The sequence below is a fragment of the Vulpes vulpes genome, chromosome 12, assembly GCF_048418805.1.
Source record: "Vulpes vulpes isolate BD-2025 chromosome 12, VulVul3, whole genome shotgun sequence".
NCBI lineage: Eukaryota > Metazoa > Chordata > Mammalia > Carnivora > Canidae > Vulpes > Vulpes vulpes.
This window is the reverse complement of record NC_132791.1, coordinates 72,565,918-72,579,773: the sequence shown is the minus strand read 5'-3', so window position 1 is coordinate 72,579,773 and position 13,856 is coordinate 72,565,918. Positions and strand designations below refer to the sequence as shown.

General features: G+C 36.8%; 1 protein-coding gene across 4 annotated transcripts in view; it reads right to left on the bottom strand.

Moving 5' to 3' along the window:
- Positions 1 to 13,856, bottom strand: part of CNOT6 (CCR4-NOT transcription complex subunit 6) — a 68,577-nt gene that overhangs the window by 41,694 nt on the left and 13,027 nt on the right. For all 4 annotated transcript variants that reach the window (XM_072728838.1, XM_072728839.1, XM_072728840.1 and 1 more), the window contains one exon: positions 3,354 to 3,467. In XM_072728838.1, coding sequence (XP_072584939.1) covers positions 3,354 to 3,465 — 112 coding nt within the window. In that variant the 5' untranslated portion in view covers positions 3,466 to 3,467. Of the gene's footprint in view, positions 1 to 3,353; positions 3,468 to 13,856 lie in introns of those variants that run through there.

Genomic DNA, 13,856 nt, shown 5'->3' with positions numbered 1-13,856 from the left:
CTTTAAAAAAACCTAACTAATCACCCTCAAAGGATGACAATTTATCTTGAAAACTAGTAAATTAAAGGAACAAGCTTTCTTTTCTGCCTTTCCTATATAAACTGTATCCTGGGTCATCAATAAATAAGGAAAAGCATCTTTTTATAGATGCAGCTCACTTAATGAAAAAAATGACAGAATTAGAGTATCACTATTTAGCAAACCCTAAAAGAATTAATGGCTCTAGGCACCGAACATTAGTGGAAAAGACCTTCAGATTTTATCTGTAATCTGATGGAAAAACAAGCATCATCTTAAGCCCTGCCCAGGGGTCAAATCTGAGCCTGACCAAGCCTCTGCATCCAGATGCCCATTTGTAGGGGATGAAAAACATGTTCAACTGCATGAGTCTCCGTAAGCAAAACAGAACCTGTGGTGAAAAAGTCAAACCACCCCAAGTTCAACACAGAGAGGGAACCTGTAAATTAAGACATACTAAATAAAAAGAGGATGGGGACTAAACCATAATGCTTAGATACACACAATTTGGTATTAAAGCTGTAAGGGAACAAAGAAAGTGATTACTGGAAAAGTAAGAAAATAATGGTTACTTTTGAGAGCAGGGAGGTGGTTATGATTGGCTGTCACGATGGACAGAGCTGGAATTCTTGACCTGGACAGTGGTTACAAGGCTTAGGCCTTATAATAATTCATTAATAGATTTGTCTTTGTGGTTTTATGTGTTTCATTCAAAAGGCTTTCTTTAAAAAGTAAATGATTGGGATGCCTGGCTGGCTCAGCAGTTAAGCATCTGCCTTTGGCTCAGGGTGTGATCCCAGTCCCAGAATCGAGTCCCACGTTGGGCTCCCTGTGAGGAGCCTGCCTCTCCCTCCGTCTATGTCTCTGCCTCTCTTTCTGTGTCTCTCATGAATAAATAAAATCTTTATTTTAAAAAAATAAATTAAAAGGTAAATGATTAATAGTCATTTGGCTTTTCTGCTTACCTCCAAATGGCAAAAGGAACTCACCACCCATTCCCCCTGGAACCAGAGGAGTGCATGAGAAAACTGAGGGTCCAAGAGTCAATGACCTCAGGTCCCTAGGACTTTGCATCACAGAATCTTAAAGAACTGGTGCTAAAGTATATGAACTGTCTTTGCATGAACTGAAGTCAGCCTTGACAATTTATACATGTTGGAGCTTATGTATTAAAGACTGGCTGAGACAATAAAGTGACCTTCCTGATAGTGGCTTTATTACAAAGCCCTGTTCTACTGACCTATTTCAACCAATAGTTTATCTTCCATGATACTAACATGATACTTCCTTCCTGTCTTGTATAAAGATTTCTTTCTCACAGTAAGCAGAAAAGTTATTTAAATTTGCCAAGGAGTTCCCAACATGAAGTAGAGAGAGGAAACAGTGGAGAATCCCCATAACCTCAGAGATATAATCTAAGTGAGTACTTTCTTTAAAACAAAACAAAACAAAACAAAACAAAACAAAAAAACGATTTTATTTATTCATGAGAGACACACAGAGAGAGAGAGGCAGAGACACAGGCAGAGGGAGAAGCAGGCTCCATGCAGGGAGCCCAATGTGGGACTTGATCCTGGGACTCCAGGATCACGCCTTGGGCCAAAGGCAGGCACTAAACTGCTGAGACACCCAGGGATCCCCTAAGTAAGTACTTTCTAAGCTTATTCTGACATTACTAGAAAAATGAAACTTCCCTACAAACAAATGACTTACAACTCAAAAACTGCTAATACAGACTGAAAAGAGAAAAATACAATTAAATACAAACCTGAAGAAATTAAAAGGGGAAAGCAGGAATGGGTGATTGCCTAAGCTCTGAAGGTAACTGATAAATCAGAAAGTGTATTTCCCTTTGGGATGTCTCTGACCCAGAAAGTCAAATATGACAGGAGAGGGGGGAAAAAAAAGAAAAATTTTACACTACCACACCTACTCTATGAAACAGAAACTCAACTTAATTACCACCAGCATTCTAAAAACCAAGAGAGAGAAACCAGATTAATGTGCATATCCCAGGGAATGTTTAGGTTTACTGAATAGGTTAACCAGAAATTTTGAGCTGACAAGGGAAGAATATTACTATCATTACTTCCTTTTTGGCTTCTTGTAAATATTTTTCTATCTAGAATGGCAGTTATATTTTGTCTATTAGTTATCTATACAAGTATATTCTATTCTTCTCACTCCCTAATATGCATAAGTTCCAGAATGGCAAGGACTGTGTTTTTTTCCCCATCTATGTATCTTCCATATACCTAGTACCTGGCAAAATGTTTTACACACAGCACATGCTCAGTATGTTTGCCGCATTAAATAAAAAAAATTAAAAAAAATCCAGGATAGTCAGAAAAAAAGAAGAGAAAATGTGTTCTTCATTATTTCAGAAGGCAAAAATCAAGGCAGACTGGAAGAAAAGTATGGGGAGGCCAATCAGACCAACATTAATACAAAACTAAAATAAAACTAAATAAAAACTAGGGATCCCTGGGTGGCGCAGCGGTTTGGCGCCTGCCTTTGGCCCAGGGCGCGATCCTGGAGACCCGGGATCGAATCCCACATCAGGCTCCCGGTGCATGGAGCCTGCTTCTCCCTCTGCCTGTGTCTCTGCCTCTCTCTCTCTCTCTGTGACTATCATAAATAAATAAAAATTTAAAAATTAAAAAAAAAAAAAAACTAAATAAAAACTAAAAATAGCACTGGTTGCCTTGAGAGGTTATAATGTCCTTTTTCCACCTCTGAAGTATTAAAAAAGCTGCATGTCCACTGGCAGGAATGATGAGGATATCTCTGGAGGCTCATCTATTTCTTTGACTATGTCTAGACTGCCATTAAGGTGGAAGGGAACTTTGGGATATGCTTTAAATTCTTTTAAGATTTCATGTTTCTGAATAAGGCCATCCTTGGAGACTCAGACTGAAAAATAAATGAAGAAAATAAGGAGAAACAAATCTATTACATAACCTATACTTAGGGATAGGCATTTCCCACCCCACTGGAATCTGTAATTTGACAATACAAAAGCTTGACTCTACTTTATCAGAGAATTACATATCAGAACAAACCTCTGTGCACCAGGCATTTCACAAGTGTTTTTTCATTTCATCCTTGTTATTATCCACATTTTATAGAAAGACACTTATACTGAAAGAATAAGTAATGAATGGGTTTTGAACTTTGACTGAAACCATGTTATTTCCACTGAACCTTCCCACTTCTAAGATAAATTAGCACTAGCAAAATAGAACATTGCCTCTTTTGTGCATTGGCATTAGAAATCTTAATTTTCTACCATATCTTGATTTCCATACCATAAATTTATATGTGCCATGTCTTACCACTTATTTCAAGCTCTGCCCAATGTGATTTCTTTCCATTTGCTGCTTCCTCAGAGGACATAATTGTGTACATCTTCCTAGGGTCAGGGGGTTCGTATTTTTCTTTGGGCATGCCTGTTGAGTTAAAAAAAAAAAAATCAGCATTCTGAAGAACCACATAACTGAAAACAGTATCTTTTTAAAAGTAAATACACATATTATGATCTCTAAATACCATTTCCCATTAAAAAGAACTAGGCATTTCTAGGAGAAATGGAGGATTTCAGGCCCAGGATCAGAAAAATACAAAAAAGGGCTGGGTGCTAACAAAGATGCTGTGACTGTGGAAGACACAACAGACTGCATGAAGAAGCTCCCAGTGGCCACCCGTAAGACCACATGAACATCAAAAGAATGACTGTGAGTCATTACAAACTGCATGAATTCAAAACTTCAATAAAAAAAAAAAAAAAAACTCCGTCACCTAAAAATTGGGAAAAGAAAGAATCAAGCATTTATCCTGCATTTCTGGCTGAAACTAGGTAAGGGAATGTTCTTAACAGAATTCCAGCTAATATATGCATAAAGAGTTAGATAATTAGAAAAATCACTATTTCGCAACCCCTAATGAAAAAAAAATCCAATGGATAACTAAGGCTATGAGACTTCAACCCAATGGTCAATATCATCATTAGGATGAGATATGTGCCAATACTACAATGCCCTTGACACCTCATCCAAACATATTAAAAATAAAAAACTGAACATAAATCCTATCAAGCCCTACTACTTCCAGTGCCAGCTGAACAAAATAGAGGAACATGTTAAAAATAACACAAGACACAACAATGTGAACATACTGAACACTACTGAACTGTATGCTTAAAAGGAATTAAGACATAAATTTGGTTATATTTAAACCACAATTAAATTTTTTTTAAATCTTAACTCCACAAAAATATAGCCAGCTAGATGCAGAATATGGAAAGTGCTACATGAGAAAGATCTAATTTCTTCAACAAATAAATGACACACAAAAAAAGAGGAGAGGCAATTGACATGGATTAAACAATTTACAGGACAAAGCAATCAAATGCACTATATATACCTTGTTTGAGTATAATTTGAATAAACCAAGTGTAAAAGACATTTCTGAGAATCAGACAATGAGAAGTACTAAATGTAAGTTGATACTGAAAGACTACTGTTCATTTCACTTGTGGTTATTTCCTTAAACCTATGTTATCAGTGCATTTCAAAATATTTAGGTGAAATGAAGTCTCACATCCTTGTATATCCCCCAAATTTCCTTGACCAAGTCTCACTTCACCTTATGCATTGGGATGAACCCAAATCCACTTTAGCCAACTCTCCACCTACTCTGGATACCTACTAAATACAGGTGGAGAAAAACCTATCACCATGTGAACTTAAAGTGAGCAAGTCAGCAATCATTTACCTCAAGTAGACTATTTACACTGCCAGGAAATCAACTGTAAATTCTCCTAGTCCCTTCTACACGACTTTGCTCTTCAAACCTCTAACCCGTATTCCTCCATCTTCCCTTTCTTACATCTATTTTCTCATTGAAACAGAAAACCACTGCAAGAGGCCTTTCGATGAACTCCCACCTCCACCCATCTACACTCTCTTTTAGTAGGACAAATAGCCTGCCCTCTGAACAATCAACCCCACCACATCACCTTGCCTATTCAAAGACTTTACTTGGCGATTCTCTCCTACATCACTTTTTCCCTCTATACTAGATCTTTACCTTCAATATACATATACATGGTATTATCCTCTCTATTTAAAAGTCCTGACCCCAACTCCCCCACCAGTTATATTTTCTCATTCTCTTCACAAAAAAAAAATTATCCTCAGGAGTTGTATATGCTCTGTCTCCTAGTTCTCTTTTCCCAGTTATTCAAATCAGTGTGTGCTTTTAACGTTCCACCAAAAACTGCCAAGAAGAAAACCAGTGACTTCATATTGTTATATCCAATGATTGTTTCTTAGACCTCCTTTTGCTTGTCCTATGATCAGTATTTGATGTAGATGATCACTCATTTGTAGACATACTTATTCACTTGGCTTCCAGGATCTTTTATCTTGGTTTTCCTTTTATCTCACTAGATTTAGTCTTTTGCTAGTTCTTTCTGCAGAGTCAGAATTAACTCCATTTACCGACAGAAACCTGAAGCCCAAAAAAGATTTAAGCAATTTAACCAGCATTTTAAGGCTGAGAAGCAGCAGAGTCAGGCTTTGTGTCTGATTAAAAGTTAAAGCTAGTTTCTAAGTGAAATAAGCCAATTACAAAAAAAAAAAGACAAATACTGTATGATTTCATTTACATGAGGTACTAAAGTAGAACGGTAATTTCAGATTATGAAAGAATTACAGAGATGGATGGTAGTAATGGTTGCACAACATTATGAATGTATTTAATACTACTGAATGCTACACTTAAAATGGTTAAGATAGTAAATTTCAAGTGTATTTGCCACAATAAAAAAAAAGACTGGAAAAAAGTCAAAGCAACTTTCATTATGCTTTGCTGCCTCCCTACTGATGGAAGTGAAGCTATTTTTGAAACAGAAATGGGCTTTGATTGGGTAGTCAAAACACAGGAGGTAAAATAATCCTTAAAAGGCTGCTTGAAGAAATATAAATGGTGAGACTAATCATCAGCACAAGAAATAACACATCTATTTTTTGTTTTGTTAAATATTATTGATAAAACAAACTGTTCTCTTATACGTTAACTTCTTGAAAATAGAAACACAATGACTAAAGTTTTTCCACTGATGATACAAAATACCTAATACAGAGAGCTAGCTATAAAGTCAGAAACTGTTCCTGAATAGAGGGACAATCTGGCAAAGCAAGTGTCCTTTCTGAATGATATGAATATTTCAGTAATAACCTAGAAAATATAAAGTGTTGTGTCAGGCTACCAGAGCTTGATGAGACCAGCCCTTAAGATCACCCAAACACTATTATTCTAACTAAATTCTACTTAAAACAAAACAAAACAAAACCATCTGATCTTCATTGACTTTTCCCAAAAGAATTTAACAATATAAGAAACTGGCTCTGTCAGGCTAAGGTTAGTATTTTGGTCTTATTATTAATCATTTGACTTCTCAGTAGATGTTGAGAAGTCTGGGGATGCCTGGGCAGCTCGGTGGTTGAGGACCTGCCTTCAGCTATAGGCATGATCCCGGAGTCCCACATCTGGCTCCCTGCCTGCTTCGCCCTCTGCCCATGTCTCTTCTCTTTCATGAATAAATAAATAAAATCTTTAGAGGAAATAAAAAAGTTGAGAAGTTTGATTTATCAACCTCATGCAAGCCTACTTAGTTTAAATCAAGGTCTAGAGTTTGATCACACTTCAGAGAATGGACAGAAGTGTTACTGAACTAAGAAATCTGAAAACCAGGCAATGGACCTGGTATCATTGCACCAGAGTCATAATTTTGTCTAGGTAGCCAGCCACTCCTTTTCCTGGTTTTTCATAATGTGGCATGGGTGGCCTTAAAATTAAGAGACAGCTCATTAAACTCGGATGCAGCAAGGATATCATCTTTATTTTCCAATTCCTGAGAGTAAAGATTTGGAAGGGGGGGGATTATGACAGCATATAAGAAATGATAGCATGTAAATTGTCTAATTACTATACTGTACACTTGAAACTAATATAACTGTGTGTCAACTATAGTCAAAAAATTAAAATTAAAAAAAAAGTAGCAAACTGGACAAACTTTTTCCTGGAGCAGCAAGAGGAACACATCTGCTCACTGAGCAACACCCTGCTCCCACTTTTTTTTTGGGGGGGGGGTATGACAAAAACATAGCATTGGTAGAGAAAAAGATGTAAGAATGCATACAATTTAGAATGTTTCCCAAGACTTCGAAATCAACAAGCAGATCTCTCCTCTAAACAATCTGCAGTGACATACCATATTTTTATCTAAAAAGACTAAAAGGTTTCCAAAACAGACTTGAAAACTGCCAATGATTACAAAAGACTTTTAAAAACAGCTACGCCAGAGTCAGCAGGTATGTAGCACCTGACTTTTCATAATCCCCTATTCCTCCAATCCAATGCCAGGCATCACTAACTGATCCTGGCAGCATAAAATCCATCCCCACTGTAAATCTCAGAGAAAGTTTTTCATTATCTTAGAATAATTATTCACCTTAAAGAAACAGAACATTATTTACCAACACAGAAAGATATGCTTTCATAATTAAACATTTTAAGAAATGGCTTAAAAATACAGAACTATAACCATTGTGGGAAAGTTAGTGTTGCAAAGCAGTTACAAACCACAACATAACTAATAAAACTATCCTGGAGCATTTAAACTAAGAGTACTCTATCTGCATAGCACAAACTTAGAAAAACTGTCATCCTAATAGGGGAAAAAAAATTTTGGAATCCACATATTCTCTACCCTACAATTCGAGAAATGCTGTGTATGTGTGTGTACAGACGCAGTGAGGGGGCTATGAGAGGAATCATAAGGAGGGTTTATAAGGGATTTTATCAGAATCTAAGGTAGAGAGAAAAAACAACTAGAGAAGCAGACTAGAATAATACCTTCACAAAGGTCCTTGCAAAAAGTTCTACATCATCTCACAGCTCCAAAAAGATTCCTAGATCCCTAGTTACAGCCTTTATAGTAAATCAATTTTAACCATTCTTTGGCTAAGACTGGAACAGCCACTGGAGACAGGGACATAAGAAAAGGGATAGGAGACTCTGGTCTATTTTTCTGCCAGGAATCAACTTATACTCACAATCAAAATTGGGGACAACCAAATATCTGAACGTTCCCCATGGGAAAAGAGTGTGTAACTACAAAAACTGTCAATCGGGAGCTGAAATCCACTAATCATAACGTTCCATAGTCAAAAGGTGTGCCAACAGCCTGCCTCTCCCAATCCATACCTAATCTTCAATCTGAGGGGAAACCAACAGAAGTGCCTAAGAACCCACCCACGCCATATCTGAATAAAAAGTCAATACTGACTGGTCAAACATAAGTGTAACACACAGCACAATGATCATATAAAATCACTACTACAAGAGAAAAAAAAGAAATAACTACAGAAATAGAAAAATATTCTGCAAAAAATTGTTTCCTGTGCTTAAAGCTAAAGAAAACACTGATGAACAAAAATTACAAATAAAGAAGTCAACTATGGGACAACACAAACTGAAATAAAAAGAGTACAGATCTATCAGGGGAAGAAGTATTTGAATATTAGAATCTCTAAAACAAGATTAGGCAGTAAAGGAAAGTCACAGAATACATAAACATAATTCCCACAAAAGGCAAACGTTGGCAAAACTCAAACACACTTTTTTATGGAAAAACAAGAGATGATAATGTAATATCTAAGAGAATAATTACCTAAGTTGTAACTCAGTATACCTACCCTTTGGTATTTACCAGAGAAATAAAAAATGTACTTCCAGAAAATACATTTATATAAATGTGCATAATAGTGTTATTCATAGTTGTCAAAAATGACAACTGAAACCATCAACAATGAAAGGAAAATCAAATTATGATATATCCAAATACTACTTAGCAAATAAAAAAAATTCAACTGATACATACACATATACACATATATAGATGAATCTCAAACATTACACCGAATATAAAAAGACCCAAAAGATTCCATGTACATGAATTTGCAGTGATAACAGTGCCTGCCCTTATAGGAATTGATGAAAGTATTCAGTATCTTAAATGAGGGTGATTTATACTGATATACATATTTATCAAACTCAAACTATACATTTAAGGTCTATATATTTCACTTTATATAAACTTTCCCTTAGCTAAAAACATTCTGAACTCAAACACTTGGTCAAGTGTGAAGACAAAAGGACATTTTCAGACAAGCAATTACCAACAACATACAACCCCATGTACTTTTCTGAATTGCTCATTACAGTATTGTTTATGATAAAAGTACAATTTAAGTGACCATTAATAAGACTGTATGGTTAAATGAGTTACTATGCAGCCATACTATGGAAAATCATGCAGCTGTGAAAAGAATATTAACTACTGGTATCATACTGAGTTGTTCACTTCACAGTTTAGGATTAAGGAAATAAGTATACTTAGGTTAAAGATGTTAGGACCCAAGATTTTCAGGGTAAGAAAACATTTATAAATCAAGGAAATTAAGTGAAAACAACAAATTGACTTGAGAATATCAGTATTAACTCATGATTTTATATTTTTAAAGATTCTATAATTGATTTGAGACAGAGCCCACACAATGGAGGGACAGAGGAAGAAGACAAACACGCTCTGCGCTCAGAGAGGAGCTCGATCTCAGGACCCTGAGATCACGACCTGAGCCAAAATCAAGAGTTGGACACTTAACGGACTCTGCCACCCAGGCGCCCCTGAACTCATTACTTTAAATTTGTTTTTAACGACACACTGACATGTTCTAGAAATATTATTATTTCTGGAATAATAACACCCCTAATCCTCAGTTTTGACCTCTACTACCAAGAAAGCAAAGTTCTTTGTGTAAAATGGCCAATCACAAGTTTGAGGCAGGAAATGTATAAAATGTGTAAAGCCTGACACATCCTTTAGTGCCAAGAACACAAGTCAATATGACACAGGAGCCAGCTAAAAGGGGTCCTCACTGGCTGAAGCTGTGACAATTTGAGCAAAAAGAATCATAATTATAATGGAATGAAATCCACTGAATCAAAAACTTTTGAATAACATGATCATTATTAGTGCTGCAGAAAACAGAGCAAGCAGGATTAGTAGAAGGAAACTACAGCACTAATTAAGACATAAAAAAAGCAAGAGGGGAGGGGAGAGGAGAGGAAAAGCCATAATAGGTGCATGTCAGCCACCATCTGAGGCAGCTTTTAAACTAAGAAAACTGGTAACTAAAGAGAAATATTTGAGTGTTCATCTTTTCAGCGGGTACCACATTTCTGGTGACCAGACAGCTCCAGTCGAACAACAGTCCTGCTTTACAAAAGAATGACAACTAATAAATGAAGAATGAAAATTAAAAAAAAAAAAAAGGCAACATCATTTTGTAATTCCTTTTCTGGGCAAGGATTACAAATTGTGTTAAAACCATTATATGAATCACTGGCAGTGGTGTAATGCTAAAGTAATACCATCACCCAAATTGTTTTCTGATTGTAAGGTAGAAAATGTTCAAAGGAGGAAAATAAAAGGTTACCTGCTTCATTAATTTTCGCAACACTAACCAGATACTGAGTCTCTCAATAAAACGACATCACAGAACATGAAGTACACATCAGCAGGTTTACCTTAAGAACTAGAGGAATTGGCCAGATGACACCAAGGAAACAATAAGACAAAATGAGAATGCAGGATCCTCCAAGATAACTGGTCTGCTGCCTTCAACAAGCTGGACTACTTTAGATTTAAAGAGAATTAAGGGATATAATCAGATGCAATAAATGGTCCCTATATAGGATCTACAAATCAGCAATGAAAGACATTTTGTGAACAGCTGGAAAAACATTTAATACCCAGTTCATATTTAAAATATTAATGAGTAATTATGAAATCATGTTATTTTGGCTATATATAAAAATGTTTGTTAAAAGGCACTCTGAAGTTAAAGAATTTATTTTAATTATATTGGCCAGATCTTTTTCAAGGAAATGGGAGTTACAGCCATTCTCAACTGACGAAATAAAACGCTAAATTTAACCTCTCTCTTTTCCCTTTTACATTTTCTCCTCCATTCTTTATGTTTTACTTCTTTCTCAAACATGAAGGAGGAAAAAAAGGAGAAGGACAGAGGAAAGGAAGGAAGGGAACCAGGAAGAAATAAACTCATGTCCAGAAAAACCCTTTTATTCAACTCAACAGGCTCCTCTCAGAGCTACAAGTTAGAGTATACAGTTGACCCCTGAGCAACATAGTAGAAAATCCACATGTAACTTCTGACTCCTCGAAAACTACTAAGAGCCTACTGTCGTCTGTAAGCCTTACTGATAACATAAACATATAACACATATTTGGTATGTTGTATGTAGTATACTGTATTCTTACAATAAAGCTAGAGAAAATGTTAAGAAAATCGTAAGAGAAAATACAGTTACATACCTGTACTGTAAAAAAAAAAAAAATCCACATATAAATGAACCTATGCAATTGAAACCCAGTATCGTTCAAGAGTCAATTATATATTTTTAAAAGATTTATTTATTTATCCATGAGAGACACAGATTGAGAAAGAGAGAGGCAGAGACACAGGCAGAGGGAAAAGCTGGCTCCCTGCAGGAAGCCCGATGTGGGACTCGATTCCGGGATCACAACCTGAACCGAAGGGCAGCGCCCAACTGCTGAACCATCCAGGCATTGTCCCAAGAGTCAATTATATTTGAAAATGTAGTGACAGTAACCTTAGTGTCAATTTATTTCTTCCAATCCAATTTTTCACTAAATCCAATGATTTTTACCTCTTTAGGATTTCTAAATCTCTCTTCTCCATTTTCACTGCTACTGGTTCATTTTGCCCCTCGTCATTTCTCAGCTTCAAGTATTAAACAATCTCCTCTACATCTACCTTCCAGAGTCCCAGAAGGAGTCCGTCCACTCTCCTGCTTAAAATAAGATGGCCCATCTGCCTAACGTCCAAACTTCAAAGTCCTTTACAATCTACACTTAGCCAACCACGTTTTCACCTTTCTTCATCCACTTACACACAGGCCACCCTATAAGGTCCTAAATTGATTAGAGCAAACCTACTTCTAAGGCGTAGTTTCTCAGTATGTGCTAATCCTGTCACCAAACAAGCTTCACCTTAAACTCCTACTCCACCAAGCTGACAAGCAAACTCAAGCCATGTGGTGGAGCCTTTGTAAGCTCTTCCCAACAAAAGCACACATTCACCATTTCCCCTCCCCTGCACACGGGACATTTACTCCAGCATCTATCACCCCACAAGGTTGGCATCGCCCAGTGTCTCGTCAGCTCTAGCACATTACACTAATGACCTGGACTAAACATTCTTTCTCTCATGATCCAGAAGCAGGTTTTCCTAGAAGAGAAATCCAAAAGCAACTAAGCACATCTGAATTATGCTTCATTAGCTAGCTTTCTCTGCAGAATCATTCATTCAACAAATACTTTCTAATCACCTTCTATGTGCCAAGTACTCTGCCAGGTGCTAGGAATAAAGAATAAATAAGAAATATATGATTGTGGAGCTTAATCCACTAAGGGACCAAACAAAAGTTTCACAACCATGTATATAATTACACTGCATCCCTCATTTTTACAGGCATTACTTTCATTAAGTGTACCTGTATCTAAGATCTTTACCTGCCTTTTTCCAACTAATATAATGGCCTCTTATATTTGGAATTTATGCCTTAAAATTACAACTAACCTAGGTACCACTCTCAAATTATTCTTCCTCAAGTTGAGTTTTCATTACACTTTTGCAAAATTTAGGAAAAAGAGCTATTCTTTGTAAAGAACTGGAAAGTCGTCTGGAATGATTTCTGGTCCTATATACAAGCTTAAAACTATGATTCTATGGCACCCTCTCTCCCATCACTGGCCCTCCCTCAACTTTCTACTGCTTAGAAAATATTCAAACATCTTAGTTTAGAATTTAAAATATTTACTTTTCAGACTTTATTCCAGTACTATTCTTTCAATACAATTGGCAGACAACTGCCATCCTTCAAATATACTCCACTATCTTCCTTCTATTCCCCAATTATTACAAAAACACCAAGCCATTACATGAATGCCACAAAAAAACAACTCCAACAAAAACAACAAACAAAACAAAAACCTCAAATAAACAGGGTAGCCCCGGTGGCTCAACAGTTTAACACCGCCTTCAGCCCAGGGCATGATCCTTAGAGGCCCAGGATCGAGTCCCGCGTCGGACTCCAGGCATGGAGCCTGCTTCTCCCTCCATGTCTCTGCCTCTCTCTCTCTCTCTCTTTCTAATAAATAAAATCTTTATTATTATTATTTTTTTAAAGATTTTATTTATTTATTCAGAGACACAGCTAGAGAGAGAGAGGCAGAGACACAGGCAGAGGGAGAAGCAGGCACCATACAGGGAGCCCGATGTGGGACTTGATCCTGGGCCTCTAAGGATCACACCCTGGGCTGAAGGCGGCGTTAAACTGCGGAGCCACCGGGGCTGCCCTAATAAATAAAATCTTTAAAAAAAAAAAAACAACCTCAGGGGGATCCCTGAGTGGCTCAGTGGTTTAGCGCCTGCCTTTGGCCCAGGGCGCAATCCTGCAGTCCCAGGATCCAGTCCCACGTCGGACTCCAGGCATGGAGCCTGCTTCTTCCTCTATGTCTCTGCCTCTCTCTCTCTCTCTCTCTCTCTCTCTATGTCTATCATGAACAAACAAATAAATAAATAAATCTTTAAAAAAAAAAAAGGTGAAAAAAAAAAACAACTCAAAGAAAAAACTCCCCTCTGAATACAATCCAAACAATTTAT